The sequence below is a fragment of the Adiantum capillus-veneris genome, chromosome 8 (assembly GCF_014529385.1).
Source record: "Adiantum capillus-veneris isolate H3 chromosome 8, ASM1452938v2, whole genome shotgun sequence".
Taxonomy (NCBI): Eukaryota; Viridiplantae; Streptophyta; class Polypodiopsida; order Polypodiales; family Pteridaceae; genus Adiantum; species Adiantum capillus-veneris.
Window position 1 is genome coordinate 169,893,522 of NC_140938.1, and position 24,039 is coordinate 169,917,560.

General features: G+C 40.5%; 1 protein-coding gene across 5 annotated transcripts in view; it reads left to right on the forward strand.

The window, feature by feature from the left end:
- LOC147453340 (sterile alpha motif (SAM) domain-containing protein) overlaps positions 1-4,552 on the forward strand; it is a 36,151-nt gene extending 31,599 nt beyond the window's left edge. Inside the window, exons 2-11 of one of the 5 annotated variants that reach the window (XR_015188970.1) lie at positions 321-491; positions 570-920; positions 2,126-2,189; positions 2,365-2,582; positions 2,928-3,041; positions 3,155-3,260; positions 3,366-3,577; positions 3,682-3,785; positions 3,878-4,111; positions 4,353-4,552. Coding sequence is in view for 1 of the 5 variants with exons in the window: in XM_086518732.1 (XP_086374858.1) it covers positions 321-491; positions 570-920; positions 2,126-2,189; positions 2,365-2,582; positions 2,928-3,041; positions 3,155-3,260; positions 3,366-3,577; positions 3,682-3,785; positions 3,878-4,037 (1,500 nt within the window). In the remaining 4 variants the exon portion in view is untranslated. Of the gene's footprint in view, positions 1-320; positions 492-569; positions 921-2,125; positions 2,190-2,364; positions 2,583-2,927; positions 3,059-3,154; positions 3,261-3,348; positions 3,578-3,681; positions 3,786-3,877; positions 4,320-4,352 lie in introns of those variants that run through there. The other 4 variants (XM_086518732.1, XR_015188971.1, XR_015188972.1 and 1 more) reach the window with 4 other exon arrangements.
- Positions 4,553-24,039: the final 19,487 nt, after the last annotated feature.

Genomic DNA, 24,039 nt, shown 5'->3' on the forward strand with positions numbered 1-24,039 from the left:
CAGGCCTCTCAGCAATTCAAAGAGAAGTTTAGGTTAATCCTAATCAGGCACTCTCAAATCCATTCAGCCAATCAGGCTTCATGTCCTAATTTGGTCTTGTACAAAGGCATGCTATTCTACTCAAGCCATAATCCCGACTTTGGTCGAAAAATATTGTCGCAGTGAGTGCATTTTAAGGCTGTGAGCACATGGCTTTGGGTCAGTGAATCATTGAATCAGTAACTTTTGCATCATGATAGGATGTAGTTCCAAAGTTGGTTGTATTTCTTGCGTCATCCCTTTCAAATAGGAACTAATTTTTGTTTGTGTCAACGTTTCAGCTGAATAGACCTGACGGCAAGAGTGAGCTAGGGGAATGCGTGCAAGAGGACTGTTCGCTCGATCTGACCCCCGTGTTGAGGTGGCTGCAGACACTGAACCTCTCCAGATATGCAGACATTTTTGTTCGGGAAGAGATTGATTGGGATACACTTAAATGCCTCACAGATGAGGTGATTGCTAATGTTGGGAAATAGCTGCACATGGTGGCCTTAGCCAACATCTTCATGTGTTTTTTGCTATTTTGATAGGATTTTATTACATTGGGAATAACAGCGCTTGGTCCTAGAAGAAAAATACTTCATGCATTGCAACAGCTTGAGAAGGGAAGGCATGATAACTTGATCAATAGCAATTGTATGAACCGAGGAGCTGAAAACAAGCAGCAAGTGGAAGCAGATACAACAGGAAAAAAGCGAATCACTGATTTTTTTGAGCTTCCTACTTGTCTGCAAGGAGAAGGTGCTTCTGGTCCCCAAACAGAGCCTGCTAACAAGGAGAGACGCGGAGGATCTGGTGGTGTTGCAGCTCGAAAGAGAATAATGGCAGATCTCGCTGGCATACCAGAATGGATGTCCATCCCAGGCACAAAATTCTATGTGGTATGTTGCCCATTATTATTTGGCACCCAATCTTTTTTTATGACACTATGATACATCACCAAGAGCTTTAGGTGTACTTCACCCGGAGCAGGTTCTTTAATTGTAGAGAGCAAATGGTGTGGTGGTTTGTGTTTTCTGTTTGGGACTACGAAGAGCCTAATTGTGAACTTGCACGACACAAAGTGGTAATGTAACTAAAAGGTCTGTGAGTCTGACGAGAAGTGGCCTTCAAAAACCTCAATGAGTCCCCTGCATGTATGTCTTTCCAATAGTGGATCTCTGAAAAAAGAGAACAATGTTGTTAAGGAGAAAGACAGAAAAAGGGATTGCATTACCACATAAAGACCAAAATAGCCTAGAAGACATTTCTTAATCTACGGTGATCTTGTCTATGAATGCCAGATAGTCAAAAAGAAAAAGGAAATGAAAGTAATGATAACGAGATCCTTGGTATGTGGTGGGTACAATGCTCAGATCTGGCGTACATCTGTCATACAATGTTTCATGTGGGGGTTGATGTATTGGGAGGTGATAAATCTAAGAATGCCCTCTAGCTACATTGGAGCCATAAGCTTGGGAGTTGAATGTCATTCACCAGGTTCGACGCAAGATAGCTCCTAAGGCGTGAAACAACAATATGTGGCCTCTTAGCACCCGTGTTTCCTCCAGATGTCAATAATTTGTCTGAAGGAGGGGCATGGGTTTGGAAAATCTGAGCATTTCATGGAACAAACTTCCCTGGCTCTGGCTGTTTTCTATAATGTGTGGCTGCAATACTCAAGCCTCTATGTTGCTGACCAAGGCAATAGCTGCTCTGTGTTGTAGTAACTCCGTCAAAACTCCAAAAGCATTTCTAGGGTTTCTAGTTTCTTTTGTAGCCTCTTATCTCCAATGAATGTGGAATACACCTCGGTTGTTTCATTGCACTCTGAGGTTTTTCCCATAATGATGTCGCTAACCAATTCTCCTTGTAGTTAACCTGGTGCCTGTCGGTAACTCAATTCTGATTTTGCGGCATCTCTTTCCAACTTTGCTGCTATTGAACTAACCCGTGCCCCAGTTTCCACCAAAAAAATCTGGCATGTTCAAGGCTATCCTTACAGATACAAGCTTGAATCTATAAGTTCTTTCTTTCTTCTGTTGAAAAGTATCCTTTGTAATCCAAATCTGAGTAATGAAATTATGTTTCATTGTCTCAAATGCAGGACGCTTTTCAGCATCCTAGAGCAGACTGCTCGCATTGGTTTCTTACACACTTTCACACCGATCGTAAGCTTCCCCACATCTCATCTTTTTATGCTTTTTTGTCAATGTTCAAGGGGTAATATGAAAAGCAAATCGGTTTATTCCTCGCTAATTATGCTGCTTCTTTTTTGTGAGGGTACAAAACATGATTATACACATTCAAAATGTCAAGTTACTTAGAATGATGTGAATTTCATAGATTATCAAGGCCTTACAAGAGCATTCAGATATGGGCATGTGTACTGCTCGCCTATCACAGCACAACTGGTAAATACAAGAATTGGTGTCCCCTGGGAGCGCTTGAAGTCCTTGCCACTTGATCAAACAACAGAAATTGATGGGGTAAAGGTTACACTCATTGATGCCAACCACTGTCCTGGATCGGTTATGATTCTGTTTCAGCCTCAGAACGGGAAGGTAATCATGAAATTGGTTACTGTTTGATTTCATTTCAGTGATGAAGAATTAAACTCATGAGCACGCGCTTATTGATTGTTCATCTTGACTTCGTGATCAGTCATTTGAGGTCAGATTCTCCAATGGACACTCGTGGCCAATTAGTAATATTTTTTGGCCTTTTTATTTGGAAATAGCAAAATCCAGCAAAAAAATAGCAAGCACACACCAAAATTTTTTATATAACCCTAAAAACAACATGCAATCATGTTTTTGGCGGGTTTCTCCAGTTTTAGCTAAAAGTAATCGAGTGCTAGTCATAATAGTCTTGATGTACAGAATTGCTCACTCTGAGTTTTGATGCAGGCAGTGTTGCACACTGGTGATTTTCGCTTCTCTGAGGATATGGCCAGTAACCTTATGCTCCAGGCATGCAACATCCATACTGTGATTCTTGACACAACTTACTGCAATCCTCAGGTGCTCATCCTAAACGGGTGTGAACTTCACCTTGCTTTTTGGAGAAATTTTGATGTTGTTATCAGGCGAGATGATTTCAACTCTTTTTTTTTACTAATTTTACCATTATCCAGTATGTCTTTCCTAAGCAGGAGGTGGTGATTCAATTTATTATTGATGCCATCCAAGCAGAGGCATTTAATCCCAGTACCTTGTTTTTGATTGGCACGTATACTATAGGTGAGTTGAACTTGGTGCTGCTTGCAAATTTTCACTTTTGCAAGTCATACTTCACTCTCACTCAAGCCTCCTTATCCTGTCATCCAAGAGGTTGAAATTTTACAGGGAAGGAAAGAATCTTTTTTGAAGTTGCCAAAGCTCTTCAAAAGAAGATATTTTGTAGTGCCACAAAATTGCGGCTTTTGCAGTGCATGAACTTTCCAGATGAAGATATGAAGTGGTTGACAACAAATGAACGGGATGCCCATATTCATGTTGTACCCCTGTGGAGCATTGCAAGCTTCAAGCGCATGAATTACATTGCACGACATAATGCTGTATGTTCTTTTAACCTTGTGTGCTTTTTCCTGAATTGGGATAGCAATTTCAAATCTCTCAATCCAGCTCCCAACTTGAAGTGCTTTTCTTAACACAAAACCAGGGAAGGTACAATTCTATCGTATCATTTTCACCCACTGGATGGAGCTTTGGAAGGGGGAAGAAACGAACACCTGGTCGAAGATGGCGGCAGGGAACCGTCGTCAGGTGTTATTTCCTGCTTTAATGATGGCTAAATATCCAGAGTTTGCATTATTTTTGATGTATGATGCAAAATGGCCATTCGTCTGGTTTTGCAGGTATGAAGTTCCGTACAGTGAACACTGCAGCTTCAAAGAGCTCAAAGACTTTGTCAAGTTCACAAATCCAGTGAACATCATACCCAGTGTTTATAACGACTCAGCTGAAGCAGCTGATGCATTGATTGCTCTCTTACTCAATGAAGAGGAGGATGGCTAGAAGTGAGAAGTTTGGATGTGCAGTGCTAACAAGCACCGAGCTTGTCATAATTTCTTGATGCAACCTTACACCTGGTAAGTAAGCTTTGTAAGCCATGTTACTGCCTGTATAGCTGTATACAGGAGTTGGGTTTTTTGTTGGAGGGTGAGCGTAGTGAAAGAGCAGGCAACATGATTTGCTGGAGGGTGAGGCCAAGAAAAGAGGTGGATCTGGCATGCATTCTCTAGATCAATGAAAGAGGCATGTGATGTGGTGTGAAGTCATTTTCACCTAGTCAATCCACATTTTCCATATGATCTTGTCTTTCAACCGCAGGCACTGCTAAAGCATTGAACAGAACTAACATACTCAAAGCGTTTCAAGCCTTTTCAATTAAAGCGCCAAAGTTCTGAAAACTATCTATGTTTCTGGAGAATGTATTTGAAATGCTCATTCTTACTAAGAACAATCACATTACAAGCGTCTATCCATCATCGTGTATATGAAATGTTGGTTAATGTCATAATAATCAATATCTAATTCTCCTAAATGATTTTCTCATATTAAATTGATCATTTAATGTGGGGAAGTGCCAAGGGAGAAAAAGCTAGAATATTGGTTAAGCTAGCAGACCGGCCACAGTAGGGATCCAAAGGAGGGAAAATAGGGATCCAAAGGGGGGGGCATCTGCAAAAGAGCCATGTGAAACAATGGGCCAAAAAGACCCTAAGGTTCAGCCCATTAAGACTTCCAAAATGCTAAGGTTCCAAAATTCAAAGGTTGTGTCCAAAGGTCAACCCTAGGAAAAATTGGATGCTTTGTGTGTGCCCTAAAAGTCTTTGCACATCCCTACATGGGAGGGGGCGAGCCCCAAAGCTAGGGGATGAGAGAGAAAGCCACACACACACACACAGGCTTCCTTTACACAAAGGGAATGAGGGACACATGTCAGCTCCCTAGGCCAGATGCCCACAAGGTGTGCCCAGTTCCTATTGGAAGACCCTTGAAGTGGACCAATGAGAATTAAGCTAGAGTAAATCTAATTTAATTAATTTAAAAACATTTAATAAAAGAAACCAATGAGAATTAAGTCTCCTAGAAGACTATTGGGCAGTCTCCCAAGGGGTCCAATGAGCATTCAGGAGCCCCATGGCTTGCCTGATTCCTATTGGCAAGGAGGCAAAGGGGTCCAATGAGAGTTTAGTTTAATTATTTAATTACCTAAAGCTCTCACAAAAGGGGAAAGGGGGACACATGTCAGAAGGCTATCACTTATGCTGCTTAATTCCTATTGGCTTGACCTGGGGAGGTCCAATGAGGCAAAAGCCAGACCTAATTAGCAGCTAGGGCTCGCCCAAGAGAGAGGGGGGGCTGATTTTTGCTTGGCATTGACACACACACTCTCACACTTGACCATGTGTGAAGGGAAAATACTCTATCTCCTCCCAAGCTTTAATGGAGAGCTCATCACCTACTCCAAGCTTGTGAGATAGAAGCCTACATCAACACTCTCTTGGCATATGGATGCAAATCCAACCAAGAGCCAAGCTTCAATGCATGCTCATCTTCTCTACCAAGCTAATTACTAAGCTAAGCTATGCTAATATGAGTGATTATGTGAGGAGATGTACATCTTTCTCGTAAGATACTTCTTTTTCTTCTCAATCTACTCTCATACCCTGCTAGCTCTCACCATCTTCGAAGGTGTGTGAGGTCTTGGGTCTGAGAACGGGGATAATTCAAGTTGTGTTTGATTAAGTGTTTTGCTTGGTGTATGAAGCTTCCATCTTCATTGCACTAGCTAGTTTTGAAGGAACACAAAGAATTGTATTGTACAATCTCTCTCTTGATGGGAGAAACCATAATACAAAGCCTTTTGGAGGGGGGACAGGCTCCATGCAAATCCGGTCCTCAACTGTTGTCAATAGCTTAATTTCTCTCTCTTTTGAAAGTATTGTCGATGCTATCTAACTAGGTGTTATACTTTTTGTTGCTCTCTCCACCCAAGCACTCTTGTAATTCTCATTAGGAATCTATTCTAATGAAATGCCCACTATGTTCATGCTAATTTCCGCTACACATAAGATTATAGGCCATTAAATGTTACATTGGTATCAGAGCTCAAGGTTTCTCTTTTCTTGCTCAAGAAGGGAGGTCCTCAAGCTAGCTACAAATGGTTGGTATTATTAATTGTCAGTGAGTAAGTAGAATAGGGATTTTTCAGCCTTGCAGTGCGCCTGCCTTTGTGCAGTTAACGGGGCATCACCGTCGAGAGCTATGGTCTTAATAGTGGAGTCCTACGGGGCTTGCCTACGGCTTAACCACTATTGAGCTATTAGAAGCTTGACAGGAGCCGGTGCTGTTTTGGTGTCGAAAGACCCTCTCTTCTATTCCTTGCAATTAATGGTATTCGAGCCGCGGGTACAGTAGCTTGAGTGCTTTTTCTAAAGGGGTAAAGAGGAGTAGCAACTAGGGCTTGAAGTGCCAAAGTACACCTAAAAAGTTTACACCTAAAAGTTGTTAGAATGGCTGACAATATTAAAGAGAGTGAAATTAATGTTGATAACTTTGATTTTGCTCATGAGCAAGCTACTAATGATGCTTCAATGCTTGTTAACTATCTTGTTTCTAGGCTTCAACAAGCCATGGGCAATCCATCTCTCCAAAGTGAAGTGCAACGGCAGCTCCGTGCTCACGGGATTCTCCAAGCTCATCACCATGACGAGAGAACACCTAGGAAGCCTCCTTGTGAGACTACCAAAAGAGGTCTCTCTCCGATTCGGGAAGAAGAAGAGAATCCATATGAAGGGCTCAAGAACTTACTTCTTGATGATGCATCTCCTTCCCAAAGGAGAACTCAAGAGCCTCCACCGAAGGAACGAGAAAGAAGCGAGTCTCCCGCCACCTCGGCGGAGATGGCTCCACGAAGACGGCGGGCTAAACGCTCTCCATCACCACCAAAGCGGAGAAGACCATCACACTCTTCTCCACGCCATAATTCAAAGAGGGATGATAAAAAGCAAGAGAAGAAAAAGGCGAGAAAGAGGACACCCTCTTCTCCATCTTCTTCATCCTCTTCCTCTTATGAAAGCTATGGTGAAGACGACAAAGATCAAGACAAGAAAAAGGCGAGAAAGAGGTCACCCTCTTCTCCACCTTCTTCAAATTCTTCATTTCTGAAGAAAGTGATGGTGCAACTTTTGAACCATCAAAAAGAAGAGGCCATAGGAAATCCTATGCCGCATGGAAGAGGTCGTCCAAGCTGAAGAAATTCAAAGAGGGAGGGAAGAGCATCTCTTTCCTTACCTATGATGGCACCTTGGGTGCTACAGACAAAGTTTTGGCCTTTATCCAGCAATTCGATGCGGCGTTTGGAGATGAGGGCTTCACGGAGTCCTCTAAGCTACGCCATGTAGCTATGCACTTTCAAAAGTCCGCCAGACAATGGTGGTCTAGCCTACGAGCCAACGGTGAAGCTCCACGAACATGGAAGGCTTTAAGAGCTTCCATTATGAAGCAGTTTTTGGCCACCGATGCCAAAGACAAAGTACTCACCGAATGGCGAAGCTTAAAGCTCTCTCCCAATGAATCCATCCACAAATATGTAGACAAGTTTTGGGACCTACAACTCAAAGCCACTGTCTTCAAAAAGTTGGATTTTGGAGAGCAAAAGCAACAATTTTGTGCGGGCTTAACCGAAGAAATGGCGGAGTATGTCAACTCCCAAAGGCCACGTACCATATCGGCGGTAATACACCATACTATGGTGGCCTCGCGAATCAATTTCCAAACGGGGGGTAAAAGAAATAATAAGCCCCCGGAAAACAAGGGTTCCAATGAGCCTAAGGGGAAGGACAATGTCCAAAAGTCTCCTAAGGGCAATTCCAACAAAGCTAAAGAGAAGGGAGTTTACAAAGGAAAGAATAAACTCTCTCCTGAAGAGCTTGAGCGTTATCGTAAAGATAACCGGTGTTTCAAGTGCGGCGAACAAGGGCATGCGTACCGCGCTTGTCCCCAAAAGAACAACCGCCAAGATCCTCCTAGAGCTTCTTTGGTTGAAATCCAAGAGGAGGAGATTCACCAAACTCACCACAAAGGATCTCCTCTATGCCATGCTTGGGGAAAGGTAAGAGAACATGATGCTTTTATTCTCTTTGACCCTGGTTCTACTCACAATTTCATATCTATGGAGTTAGCCACCAAGCTAGGCATACAATCCTACGAGATGGGAGATATCCTACCCGCAGACAGTGCCTTCAAGGGGCAAGAAGCTTCAGTCACTCCCTTAATCGGGAAATTGAGGCTTCATGTCCAAGGCTATGTGGACAAAGAGGACTTCTTTATCTCTCCTCTCAAGCATGAGGATGTAATCCTAGGGGCACCATGGTTTGACCGCCTGGCTGCCGATGTTAAATTTCCTGAAAGGAGAATCTCCTTTAAGTTCAGGGAAAAGGACATGTATATAGATGCTAAGGAGATGGGTAACACCATCCCCATTGTACATACACCAGCTTTCAACAAGTCAATAAAGAGCTCTATTTCCGTGTACATGATTTTTGTTAAAGATTCTCAAAATGAACCTAATGCTTTAGCAAAAGAAAATAAAAGCAACCAAAAGGAATTAGAGTTATCCAATTTTCTCAAGGGGTTTCAAGATGTTTTTATTGACGACATCCCTTGTGAGCTACCTCCTAAACGAGGTAATGACGACCATGCAATTGAACTTCTTCCAGGAAGTTCACCGCCTAACAAACCTCCTTATAGAGTTTCTCAAGCTCAACAAGAGGAGATTATGCGGCAAGTGCATGAGTTAGTTGAGAAGGGCATGGTTAGGCCTAGCTCATCTCCATTTTGCTCACCTGTGCTATTAGTGCAAAAGAAAGACGGCACATATCGTATGTGTGTCGACTATAGAGCACTAAATAGGATCACTATCAAGAATAGGTTTCCCGTTCCACGGGTAGAAGACCTATTTGATAAGCTACAAGGATCGACCTACTTCAGTAGGATTGACCTAAAAAGTGGCTATCATCAAATAAGGATAGTTGATCAAGACATTGTAAAGACCGCATTTCGTACTACATTTGGTCTTTACGAATACATTGTCATGCCTTTTGGCTTGACCAATGCACCAGCCACATTCAACCGCTTGATGGAGAAGCTGTTCAGGCCTCATCGAACCTTCACTGGAGTGTTCTTTGATGATATTATCATCTACTCTAATTCATTGGAGGAACACAAGCAACACCTCCAGGTAATATTTCAAGTTTTAAGAGAGAATAAACTTTATGTTAATCGAAAGAAAAGTGAATTTTTCTTGCAAGAGATTCAATATTTAGGTCACATTATCTCTCAAGATGGAATCCAAATGGATCCATCCAAGTTAGAGGTAATAAAAGGATGGCCTAAACCAAGGAATCTTCATGAACTAAGAAGCTTTATAGGTATGTGTGCATACTATAGACGCTTCATAGAAAAGTTCTCACAAATTGCGGGACCATTACATGACCTAACAAAGAAAAATGTTAGGTATACGTGGTCTGCTAAGGAGAACAATGCTTTCGAAAAGCTTAAAGAAAAGCTTATCTCTCAACCTGTGCTTACACTACCGGATCTCTCAAAACCATTTGAGGTCCAATGTGATGCTTGTGGTGATTGCCTTGGGGCTGTTTTGCTCCAAGAAGGGCACGCCATAGGCTATGAGAGTCGAAGGCTCGACCCTGTTGAGCAAGCTCTAGGCATATACGAAAAAGAACTCCTTGCAGTTCTACATGCCTTAGACTCATGGAAGCACTATTTATTGGGGACTCCTTTCATTCTGCGAACGGATCACCAAAGTCTTAAGTACTTCATGACGCAGACCAAGCTCTCCGACAAACAAATGAGGTGGGCAAATTTCCTTTCGCAATTTCATTTTCATATTGCTCACATTGCTGGCAAGCATAATCAAGTAGCCGATGCACTCTCAAGACGACCGAGAGTGAATGCGGTTTCCATAGCAACTCACAATGATCTATCTTCAATGATAGATGAGTATGCTATTGATCCCGATTTTAGAGATGTGATTTCAGCCCTTGCATTAGGGAAGAAAGAAGAACCATTTACTTTACAAGATGGTTATCTTCTCTATGGCAATAGACTATGCGTTACTAACTCACTACGTGAGAAAGTAATGTATGAATCTCATGCTCCCCCATATGCGGGGCATAGAGGGATTCAGTCTACCCTAAAGGGAATTGAAACATATTTCTATTGGCCTACCATGAAAGTGAACATACACGAGTATGTTTCCAAATGTGTGGTATGTCAAAAGACAAAATTTGATAGAGGGAAGCAACTTGGATTGCTTCAACCCTTGCCAATCCCTAATTCACCTTGGGAGAGCATATCCATGGATTTTATCTTTGGATTGCCTAAGTCTATCCATGGGAATACGGGAATATGGACGATAGTAGACAGGTTCAGTAAACAAGCTCATTTTATACCTGTCAAAAAGACTATCAAAGCCCATCAAATGGCAACCCTCTTCATTTCACAAATTTTCAAGTACCATGGCTTGCCAATGTCCATAGTGTCGGATAGAGATCCTAGAATGACCAGTAATTTCTGGAAGGGTCTCTTTGAGAATTTAGGAACAAGGCTAAACTTCTCTTCGGCCTATCATCCACAAACTGATGGCCAAAGTGAAATAGCTAACCTAACCATTCTCGATCTACTAAAAGCCTATGTAACGGAAGTAGATCAAAGATCCCAATGGGAGAAGTACTTACCCTTAGTAGAGTATGCTTACAATAACACTGTACATACTTCCACAGGAAAAGCACCTTTCGAGGTAATTGAGGGAAGATCAAAAAGTCCCTTGCTACTTAAGGTACATGGGAAGATCTTCGCTGCAGATGAGTATAGCCGAGACCTACAAGAATCTTTCCAAAAGATTAAGGATGCTATCTCTATCTCACAGCAAAGGCAAAAGGCTGCTGCTGACAAGCACAGAAGAGCCCAAGCCTTTAAAGAAAACGATTGGGTCTTGTTAAAGTTTCCCAAGGCTCGATTAAGGCACACGACGGGCAAGAATCCTACGGGCCACCAAAAGTACTATGCTAAACTAGCAAAAAGGTACTATGGTCCCTTCCAGATTCTTAGGCCAATCAATGAGATGGCCTATCAACTTAAGTTGCCCAATCATTGGCTCATACACAATGCTTTTCATGTGAGCCTATTAAAGCCTTACAAAGGAGAGCCACCTCAAGAACCAACTATTGAAGACCCACCGGAGATCGAGGACCACGAGGAGGTGCTGCAGCCCGAGTCCATTCTCCGACATGAAGACAAGGTATTAAGAGGCGGTAAGACTATCCGACGATATCTTATTAAGTTTAAGAATTATCCTTTTGAAGATGCTAGATGGATGCAAGGCATACAATTAAAGGATAACCTAAACCTTGTCAATGCTTACAATGCTTCCCAAGAGTAAGCAAATGTACAAAATGTTAAAAATGAACAAAATTTTTGTCTTATAAGACTCTCTTTTTCTTTATTTGTGCACAAAAATGAAGTAGTATGCATGCTTAGATCAAGTTTGCGGAGACGACGTCTCCCAAACACCAAGTAGAGCTTGTCACTCTACTATGGAAGACTGATAGGACTAATGTGCAGACATGCTTGCGGCAGCCTCAGGCTCTCAAGCGCCAAATGGACTAGTCATCCATTATGGAATGATGTCGTAGGGTAACATAGGGATCCTCTACCCGCTAAGAAAAGGACTCATGCATATGCTTTATCTTCTCTACACCATAGTCGAGGACGACTATGATTTCAAGAGAGAGGTAATGTCATAATAATCAATATCTAATTCTCCTAAATGATTTTCTCATATTAAACTGATCATTTAATGTGGGGAAGTGCCAAGGGAGAAAAAGCTAGAATATTGGTTAAGCTAGCAGACCGGCCACAGTAGGGATCCAAAGGAGGGAAAATAGGGATCCAAAGGGGGGGCATCTGCAAAAGAGCCATGTGAAACAATGGGCCAAAAAGACCCTAAGGTTCAGCCCATTAAGACTTCCAAAATGCTAAGGTTCCAAAATTCAAAGGTTGTGTCCAAAGGTCAACCCTAGGAAAAATTGGATGCTTTGTGTGTGCCCTAAAAGTCTTTGCACATCCCTACATGGGAGGGGGCGAGCCCCAAAGCTAGGGGATGAGAGAGAAAGCCACACACACACACACAGGCTCCCTTTACACAAAGGGAATGAGGGACACATGTCAGCTCCCTAGGCCAGATGCCCACAAGGTGTGCCCAATTCCTATTGGAAGACCCTTGAAGTGGACCAATGAGAATTAAGCTAGAGTAAATCTAGTTTAATTAATTTAAAAACATTTAATAAAAGAAACCAATGAGAATTAAGTCTCCTAGAAGACTATTGGGCAGTCTCCCAAGGGGTCCAATGAGCATTCAGGAGCCCCATGGCTTGCCTGATTCCTATTGGCCAGGAGGCAAAGGGGTCCAATGAGAGTTTAGTTTAATTATTTAATTACCTAAAGCTCTCACAAAAGGGGAAAGGGGGACACATGTCAGAAGGCTATCACTTATGCTGCTTAATTCCTATTGGCTTGACCTGGGGAGGTCCAATGAGGCAAAAGCCAGACCTAATTAGCAGCTAGGGCTCGCCCAAGAGAGAGGGGGGGCTGATTTTTGCTTGGCATTGACACACACACTCTCACACTTGACCATGTGTGAAGGGAAAATACTCTATCTCCTCCCAAGCTTTAATGGAGAGCTCATCACCTACTCCAAGCTTGTGAGATAGAAGCCTACATCAACACTCTCTTGGCATATGGATGCAAATCCAACCAAGAGCCAAGCTTCAATGCATGCTCATCTTCTCTACCAAGCTAATTACTAAGCTAAGCTATGCTAATATGAGTGATTATGTGAGGAGATGTACATCTTTCTCGTAAGATACTTCTTTTTCTTCTCAATCTACTCTCATACCCTGCTAGCTCTCACCATCTTCGAAGGTGTGTGAGGTCTTGGGTCTGAGAACGGGGATAATTCAAGTTGTGTTTGATTAAGTGTTTTGCTTGGTGTATGAAGCTTCCATCTTCATTGCACTAGCTAGTTTTGAAGGAACACAAAGAATTGTATTGTACAATCTCTCTCTTGATGGGAGAAACCATAATACAAAGCCTTTTGGAGGGGGGACCGGCTCCATGCAAATCCGGTCCTCAACTGTTGTCAATAGCTTAATTTCTCTCTCTTTTGAAAGTATTGTCGATGCTATCTAACTAGGTGTTATGCTTTTTGTTGCTCTCTCCACCCAAGCACTCTTGTAATTCTCATTAGGAATCTATTCTAATGAAATGCCCACTATGTTCATGCTAATTTCCGCTACACATAAGATTATAGGCCATTAAATGTTACACTTAATGTGGTCTGAGGACATGGACATAACTTGCAAGAGCAATATAAAAGTAAGAATGTTGTGTATTTGACACCTCTGAGGAATGTGGACATATCTTACTTCATCCATATTGGTGGATGCAATATTAACCATTCTTTTTACATGCAGGGTTTGGTAATGAAATTTGCAAGGCTGACATACCTTCAAAAACATTTCTTAATCTCCAATACTGAAGGTTCATGGTATCTTGCTCCTAGCTAGCCAGGGTTAGAATTGGACACCCCAAAATTTCAATGGACCCTCAAATTTGAGGATAGCCATTTCGCATAGCATAGCATAGCATCTCCCATTGCCATTCCATTTTTCATGTTTTCCATTTGAATGAGGGCCTTAGCTTGGTAGGCGGACTTACTTTTTATATGGTCTCAACTTATTTTTTGAGGATTTCCATTATAAGATGTATAAAAACATCTTGTTTTGGTTGAATAAGTAAGGCTATTGTACTTTGGTGGGCCAACTTCACAAAATATTGCTTGTTTGAGTGGACGGGCAACTTTTTTGTTTGCCATGCGAATAACACAGGGGGATTTTTGTTGCCATTCATGTGACATTCTCAACCCCTCTGAACATGTGGATGGCCATCAAATCCTAACAAAGCAAGTCAGAGTCCTAGCTTAAATATATCATAGCTATGGTTGAGCTAACTCTTGAGTTCCAAGCATACCTTAGCAACATATATTCTTGCTCTCCAACCAGAATGATTAATTACTGTTTGCTAAAGGTGTTTGTGTTTGATAAAGTGATCCCGCCTCAAGGCCAACGGTCCAATTTATTGGTTTTTCATTTTCAGTAAAGGGAAGGGTCCATGATTGCATGTGCCGCAAGTTTTGTATTTTCTAATCTCGACCTTTAGGCTTTTGTCAATACATCAATTAGAAGAGATACCCTTATTAGGAGGTTATAGCTCTATCGATTCTTGTCCCTAAGAGCACCTATTAATCACAAGTTCATTGAGCTTCTTGCAGCAAGGAGGATAGCTAGACGCTTGTGAAGTTTGGAGATGGGCTTCATAAGCCTTTCCTTGGCTTCATAGGTTTCTTATAGATTCAAAATAGAGTAAGTAGAAACTCACTTGGTACTAGGAGTTGTTCCGCCCTTCTGTACTATTATTAGTTGGAATCATATAAAAAGCTTTCTTGAAGTCCACGAAGCAGTAATAAAATTGTTTATTGTCAACGAGCTTTCTTCCATGAGTACATACAAAGTGACAAGATGATCAATGATGCTATGATGTTGACGAAAACCTTGAAGATTTAACTTTTTAGGCCTATTGCATACACATGGGAGTGAACCATAACATGGAATCTTTTTCGCACTTGGTGGCTCGTATAGTTCTGCCTACAAGACGTATACAAATTCACAAGACCCGATTTCCCAAAATTCTCAATCCGCTTGCCTTTTAGGTTTCTCCAAAATCTTTCATATGCACATGCCTTTTCTTGGATTTGAAAATTGTTGATTGATTTCTCAATTTCTTCTCTTTTTTGAATTAGTGCTTTGTATGCATGCAAATGAATATGATAGTTATCTTTGCTCTTAGTTGCATCTAACTTTATTGAGAACTTTTAGCATTTAGACTCTCTTATCAAATTGATCTCCTTTTGTCAACACCTTTGACAAGCTTTATGGCAAAGCATTCTTCGATACATTTTTTTAATTTTGAAAGCTTCCCATTTGCTTACCAATGGTGCATGATGTTGGAGCTTTGTCTTTCATAATTTTTGCTCAACCATTTCAATATGTATCAATGCATGTTTAAAATTAATCCAAAGAAACAATTTTTCTTCACTTTGGTTGAGATTTTCATGCTTAATTGTTTCTCCATATGTAAGATCAATACATAAGATCCAATGGTATGATTTTGAAATTCATTGGCCAAGTGAAACTCTTTATACAAAACGTAATGGCTTTAGAGAGTAGTATATAGTCAACCACACTATTTTCATTGTAATTTATACATATAAATCCCTACTTCTACTCCATAAAGATACGCTAGTTGCAATGAGCATTCTTGTACAATTGCACATGTGTAGAAAGTAGCTTTTCATAGTGATCCACCTCTTTCTCATCCATTGAAGTATGATCATGTAAGTTAGTTTTCTCCAACTTCTTTGAAATGTATGGCATATCGAATTGTTGTGTATCATGTTGTAATGTTTTTGTGTGGACATTCATATCGTCAAAAGACAATAATAGCACCTTTGCAAGGATGTCCTCCTCTAAATCAACAAATAATTGAATGCAAGCATAAAATGGAAAATCATGAGATGAGGTATGGAGTAATTGGTTACAAAATTAGGTGCTTGTTTTGGTACCATAATTTTCAACCTTACATGATGTTGGTGCTTATCATCTTTTACATTGATACAAAATCTTCCAATCTCATATATGCTACCTCTCTTTGCCCTCTTCGTTGCTTGAGATTTTTCGACCACATCAATGAATGTATATTATATTTTCTCTAGTCTATTAGTCCTTTGTGCATCATGCTCCCAAGTTTCAACAAGAAGTACAACATCCGTTTTTCTAGTTAGTTCATCTATTCCAATGCCCGCATTCCATAGGTATTGATTTGCAATTTCAAAAATACATTTTCAATTGTAACTTGGCCTCATAAGTCACCTATCCCTATTTGCTCGATCAACTTGCCTCCTCCTTGATCGTGTGTATTGTATGAGAGATGTTTTTCTTATTCCTATCCTCATGTGATTTGCAATGCAGATCTTCACATACAATTCATATTATACCTCTCAAATAAATCCAACTATTATCAAGGATATCTTCCACAGTTTCATTCGACATGTGCCTATGATTGTTCGTTTCTCCTCAGCGAGGTGCTTCTTGCTTACTCACTCTATATGCCCCACAAACCATAACTCTTGACCTGCCAAAGAGTGTTTCAAAAAACCTTTCATGAGAATGATAAGAGAAGGAGGCATCCTAAAATTCTTTTTGGGAATTTAAAAAATGACAATGTTCTTGGACCATCGCTAGCGTTCCTTTTGATGAAGGAGAGAGAGAGAGAGAGAGAGGAGGGAGAGGAGCATGCTTTCTTGTCACCTTGCTGTATGTAGCATATATGCATTGCGTATGATAACATCACATATGAAGGGAAAGTTGAACTTCCCCTTTATCAAATTTTTTTTATTTTTTCCCATTTCAATTTTCAATTTAAAGTTTAATGGAATCTCCTCCAATATCTTATGAACAAATCCAAACTAAAGATGTGGGTTACCTTTTTGGAACCTCTTCACATAAATCATTGCTTTAGAATATTCTCCCCTTTCTCTCGCACGTGCCTTCCTAATTTCAGCTATGAATTGCCTCAACGCCCTACTTGAAGCACCTTGCCACCTAGCCACTACCTACCCTGCTTCCAGCAATGAACCCTCCTCTATCTCTTGCCCTCTGCCTCCTACCCTTCTAGCCACCTCGATTGCAATATCTTTTTGGTGCCCTCTCTCCCACTTGATCCTTTTTTCTACATCATCGAGAACTTTCTATGCAATTGTGAGAACACCACGTTGGAAATGTTTCTCCAACAACCCCTAACAAGCTAACGTGTTGTTAATTGTGTTCTCCGAGAGAGAGAGAGAGAGAGAGAGAGAGAGAGAGAGAGAGAGAGAGAGAGAGAGAGAGAGAGAGAGAGAGAGTTTTATGAATATGCATTAGTAATTCTACCACATAAATGAAAGAGAAAGTGTTGTGCAAGCTCTTACTTGTCCACACAAATACCTCCATAAAAAGTGTAGGAGTCCTTATATGATATGAAAAGTAGGAATTTTTTTCTACGCTATGCAAAAGAAATCGGCCATTTGCTTCTGTCAATATAATGCTTCTCTAACAGCATAATAAAACTTTTTATACACTTTGATATTATGCAAGGAATCTATAAGTTTTCTATATATTTGGAATTTTCTAAACCTGGGACCACTTATTAGTAGATAATGCTGCAAACTTTTCCCCTATGAACTTGGAAAACTCAAAGATCTGTACAACGAAGTTTTCATACTTGAATTACAAATTTAGAGGTAAGTTTCAAAGTTTGTAGGTGTTATCCATTAAACCTGGGTTTTATTTGAGCACTGCTAGTCGATGACAACACGTTTAGGCTTTAGTTAATTGACCCCACAATTGAGTCCTTACCATTACATATGTGTCTCATCTTGCAATTCCAACAATTTGAAAGGGTTCCATTAACTGAAGGGACAAACATGTCATTTTCTATTTGCACGTGCAATTGCAACACCACATTGTCGTGATGCACACATCCACAAGGACAAAAGAGAAGAAAGAAGTGTTTTTCTAGTGTTCGAGAACTATGAATTCGTTAGAGACTTGGTTGAAAGCCTAAAGGAGGTTCAAAAAGGAAAAATCCCTCACAGATTTTTGCAAAAGGGTACTGCTTGATGATTGGCCTAAAGGTATTTCTCGACCTTTGAGGTAAATGTTTTTCCCAGAATCTGTCTTCGAGTACTTAGCTTGGGTTTTGGCTACAATGTCCAACTTTGGCACGATCCGAGGTACTATCGGACATGCACGTAGTGAAGGGAGAGGGAGGAGGAGCTTTTCTGGAATTGCGTTGGCCACCAAAGGCTTTGGATGGCATCACTAATGAAGTTCTATGCATCAAAAAGTTTGAAGTGCCACAACATCATAGCTGTGTCCCATGCCTTGCAAAGATGGTTCTGTTGTTGGTAAAAAAAGCTTTGGGAGCAAGCTATTCTGGGAGGGGATTTTTTTCATGTCGATGAGGACTACTCTCTCTCTCTCTCTCTCTCTCTCACACACACACACACACACACACACACACACACACACACACACACACACACACACACACACACACACACACACACACACACACACACACACACACACACACACACACACACACGAACACATGAGAGGGAGAAGAAGGGCAACGAGGAGCAAAAGGGGGACAAGTATGAGAAGAGATCAAGGGGATCAAGGGAAAGAGTTGAGAATCCGCTTTTCTTGAAGGTGTTGGGGAAGAAGAGAACCAGGCAAGCGAAGGGGGGGGAGCTCAAAGAGAACTCTTGCAAGCTCTCAAGCCCTTGGGAGGACAAAGTAGAAGCATGAAGGAGAGAAAGACCACTCCATCTCACTTCCACTCTTAAGCTATCTCTTGTGCTATATGAAAGGAGATAATGAGGAGGAGGAAGTTCGAGGGTTTGTTGAGGTTGGGGGGATTAAGAGGCCAAAGGGTAGGGAAACCCATACTCCACCCAACCATCCTGCCTATATAAATCTATAGACAAAACTCGTGCCGATTTCCTGCTCGCGCTTGGCCTCACATTACTCCCGCCTTGGAGGGGTTTTTTTTGTCCTTGAAAACAATAGTGGGGTATTTCTTCTTAAGAACATAATTTTTTTTCAAGTGGTGAACCTACATGATGATGAGTACATAAATCATGATAGTCAAGAATATGTTTCGGTTCATGCGGTTCGATTGGAGGCTCAATGAAATTGACAAAACCCAATGATCAATTACATTTTCATTCCTATGCAAGTGTTTTTGTAAATGACTTACATGAAAAACAAGATGAATGCAAAAGTAAGCAAGTAAACAAAGTTTGTAGGAAAAATCTCCAACGTGCTTGAGTACTTTGAATGGGCCACAATATGTAGGAAATAACTTAGAAATATGACAAGTTTTTAGACTTTTTGAATGCTTTGGAATACATAAGAATACCTCTTCACGTTTCATGGAAGTGACTTGTTGATGTTTCTCATCACCATACTCCTTGTATATGTCAAGTGTGCTTGTCAAATAGTTTGTTGATCAATTTTCAACATATTCATATGGTCTTGGATAAACTCCCTAAACCCTAAATACTCTTCCCAATTCGATTTCTTCTTGCTAACATATGCTTTTAGCATATCCACTAGCACATAATTAGCTTGTTTAGTTTTCCATTGCGTCTCGGGATGAGTTGTGTACCCAATTGTTTAAAGAGAGCCCTCTAGAAATGACTATTAAACTTGGGATCATGATCACTCACAATATCGTAGGGAAATCTATATAATCTATACACATTTTCAACAAAAAACTTGACTATTTAATGGTGGACGTGGTCAGAATAAACTTACTAAGTTTATCCATCCTATCTATAATCACCCATACTGAGTGATGACCTCATATGATGGTTGGTAGACCCACACCAAAATCCATGGAGACTCTCCCATTTACCATTGGGAATGTCCAAAGGAGGCAAGAGACCTCCTGTGGCCTTCATGCACTTTGCTTTATGAGCTTGACAGTTTTGGTAATGCAAGATATAGTCTTGAATATACCAATGTAAGCCTAGCCAGTAAAATTATCATCATACAAGTGCATAAGTATTATTTATACCTGGGTGCCTTGCACTTGGAATGTCATGAAATTTATAAAGAATTTGGTGCCAAATGTCTGCGTCCACCATCAATATGAAGGGGATCGGGGAGCACCACAGACAGAGAGTGAGAGAGAGAGAAGGAGACACACGATGTGGGTGGGGAGACTCAAAGAGTGAGCAGCCCCCTATACACTTATGCTATGTATAAGGTATACAAGTCAGTGGGCGCCCAGACTCTGGGCGACCGGGCAAGGCACAGACGCTTATACCCCAACACAATACACAAAATCTCCCCTTGTGAGGTAGGTACCCTTCATCAATGGAAAAATTCTTTCATCTACTCAGCTTGTCAGTTGTCACTCGAAAGAGGAGAACTAGGTGTTGAGGAAGTAGACACACTACCAACATTGGAGTGAGAAGGATCCCTCTTTTTGACACGACTCCACACCTTGAAGGATGCATCATCATGCTCACATGTGCCCTTAAGAGACTCCAAAAACTCACTTTTAAGTTTCATGAATAGAAGAGAGTTGACCTCAAGTATTCTACTAAGAGAATTAGGTATCACATAGTATCATCCTTAACAATATCGGAGCTTTACATCATACTCCTAAAGTATCTCAGTCCAATTGGCCTTTCGACCCTTCAAACCAGATTGTTTTTATACACAATTTTATACTTTCATGTGGTCAAACACTATTTCGAACTAAGAACCATGCAAATAATTTCTCCACTTTTTCAGAGCATTTACTATTGCATATAGCTCTCTCATTGGGGCCAAAATTGGCTAAAAAAGGCTTGTTTGCTAATCACTTGCTTAAAGAATAGACAAGAAGAATGTTGACACATGTACAAAATTACAACATTCTTTTCTTCTTTAACTCGAGATTTTCTTAAATGGTTTTGATTAGTAATGTTTAAAAAACTCTTTATTTTGTTAGAAATCGCTAAATGGACTCACGGTTTGGCCATTTTCAAGGATAACATAAAAGCTTAGGCACAAAGTACAAAGATGATTTTTATGTTTTCAAGAACTAAAAATTGTTTGAGCATTGGATTTGATTGTGCTTCATAAAACTCATCTACTGAAGGCATTGAAAATTAGACCATTAATGAGGAAACATAAACTAAAGAGGTCTTTTTGATTAACCTCTATTTTTCAAACGCTTAGTTTACTTGGCGATTTCACCCTTCTCCTTTCTATGTTTTTTGAGTTTCAATGGCTTCTTCCCTTGTCCCTCTAACAACATCACTCCTTGTGTTTTTCACTATATGAGAGAAGATGAAAATTTGAAACCTATGTCTTTTGTGTAAATCATTGGGTAACCATGATTCCATCTCATAAAGGTGCACATAGAGTGAATAGGACTAAACACTAAAAAACCACTAGAAAAGCCATATTCTTGCATTCAAAAGTGACAAACATTGGATGGCTAGCCAAAGTAGAACATGTTTACTTGGCCAAGGACATGGTATTGAACGTAGATCAATACCCTTTTCTAATTTGTTCCTTAAGCGTGTTCTCTTACTTTTTTCAATGAGCAAGAATAGTTTATGATCATCTTGTTTATTTTAATTTGCAAATGTCTTTCCCTCCATAGCTAAGGAGTGACAATTTGTACAAAGCTTGAGTGTCCACTACTGATGAATTCATAGTGTTTAAGTAGTCTCTTGGTTCATCACACGTAAGAAATTAAAAATAAACTATGGTATATCAAAGACTTAAAATTTGCTTGTATTCATAGGAGTAGGTATACAAGGGGGGTTGAGTTACACATTTACAAAAAACTAGGGCTTCATTACGTGAAAAATTAGGGTTTCATTACAATAATCAACATTTCCTCAAGCAAAACTACTTGTCTCCTAGCACGAGGTGATTTATTATCCTTTTTTTAACTGAATCTTTGTCTTTTTGTCTTGGGCTCATCCAAGGACATAGTTGGCTCTTGACATGGTGATTGTGGGTGCTCTGGTGACTAGGGAGAAGGTCAATGAGGTGTTGATATTGGTGATCTTGTTTCTCCTCCTTAGGTGATTTCTTGGGTGATTTTCTACATGACTTCATGGGTAATTTCTTCCACGACTTCTTAGCTAATTTCTACAGTTACTTCTTTGCATTCATTTTTGTCTTCTTGGGTGATTTGAAAGGAAACTTGAGAGGTGACAAAATCTTGGTGATTGAGAATATGAAAGAAATATTGGGTGACTACAGATCTCTCTACCCCTTCACTTCGTGTAGTCTCACTATCCCAATTTTCTCTTTGGTTTGGATTTCCCAACGCTCTAGCTCTCTTGACATAACGTACATTTGTAACTTTGAAATGAAACAACATGTGAATTTTTTGACATCACCAACACCAATGCATTCAAAAATCTTGGGAGTGGTGGGCTTCATGCCTAATTTGGTGGACACCTAGAGAGGCTGATATGGGAAAAAAAGACTCTACAAGCCGTTGACCCGAACAAAGCAAAAAAGGGAGGGGGGGGGGGGGGGGGGGTAGGTTAAGAGAGCCGAAGCATTGGGAAATCCAAAACAAAGCAAAAAATGGGATAGTGAGATTTTTTTGCACGAAGCAAAAAAAGGAAGTAGGTCTACCTACCCCCTTTTTCGCTTCATGCAATCAAGTGGCTTGTAGAGGATTTGCTACAGACAAGAGCATGGATGCCCTGCAAAATACCCAAGATAACACCATATCTAGCATAAACTGACAAATATGCATACCTGGAAATTCCCATAGCACATAAACTGCGACATATGCAAATAGAGAGAGACTGAGAGCAAGACAGAGCAAAAGAGCACGTGCAGGCGCACCTCCTAGAGGGGAGTACTATGCCGGCACGGTGAGAGAGAAGAGAAGAGAGGGGAGAAGAACTATGTAGACACTGGGTGCAATCTCCCCCCGTGCAAGAGTGAGTATTTTCCTCTTGCACGTATTTATTATAGATTTCTTGAATGCCCAAAAATGAGTACAAACTGGCCGTCCGGACATAATTGGCCAAAGCTCATAAAGAGCACTTGAATAATCAAATATACATAAAATGTAATATCCTTCTGCATAATCCATTATCTGATGATGCTTTTGCCACCTGCCAGCTGCAACAATAGATAATAAAATATCAATTCTATAACATACCTCTCTGTTGGAAAGCAACTGTCCTTAGTTGCGAAGATAAAATTCTGCAAACAATACTTGTAAAAAACAATGATTAGAAATCTGTATCAATATAAAAGAAAAAAAACCATAAAATTAGACAACATTGCTTATGCCTGCCGTCATCCACATACTACCTATTCTAGTGTCCCATACCACTAGAATAAGCAGCATATGTCATACCCTGATGGACCAGGATATCATTGGTCACACTCATCATTGTATAAATCAATTCTCATCAATCTCAAGTTCACTTAAATACTGTCGCGACAAAAAATCATCATATACCAATTTCAATCCAATTCCAAATCCAAATCCAAATATCCTTCATTTTTTATACCCGGGTAACAAAATCATACCAGTTACAGTGGTGGCCAGTCACTGCAGCATGATTTTGTGATCGGTGTTGCCTAAATCGGCAAATCTACACCTGACGTGCTGCCTAAATCGGCGAATCTGCATTTGATATAAGTTCAAAAAGCATGAATCTGTAGTTTGTTGTTGTGCTGCCTAAATCGGCGAATCTGCACTAGATGAGCATTGACACACTGCCTAAATCGGCGAATCTGTGTGCATGTGACCAATGGACTAGAAAGTGCATAAAACGTGAGAAATAAATGACTTGTCTGATATGAAATTGGAATAGACTAGAATGCGAAAACATATACCAAATGTTAGCAATCATCACACACCAACTGAGCTCATGTAAGTAGTGGTATGACAAGTCATCTCTGGAAGAGTCCAAGCAAAGAAAGTAGAACCCATGACAGTAGAAACAATGGATTTTGCAAGATAATGTAAACAAGTAAGGAAGTTATGTCTTCTTAAAAGCATCTGAAAAAATTCTTGTCTGTTGCAAAGGTGCTTGGGTATTTATAGCGGCGTGAAAATATCTGCAAGAAGACTCACTTAAAAGAGATCAAATATAATTAGCAGTAATTTATCAAACCACTATTAAACTAGAGGATTCGCGCATAAGGAGATGTGGTGAAGGGTGGGGGAATTTGGAGGGGTCAAGGTAAGAGAAGAGATGGGATAGGTACTTGTGGTGAAT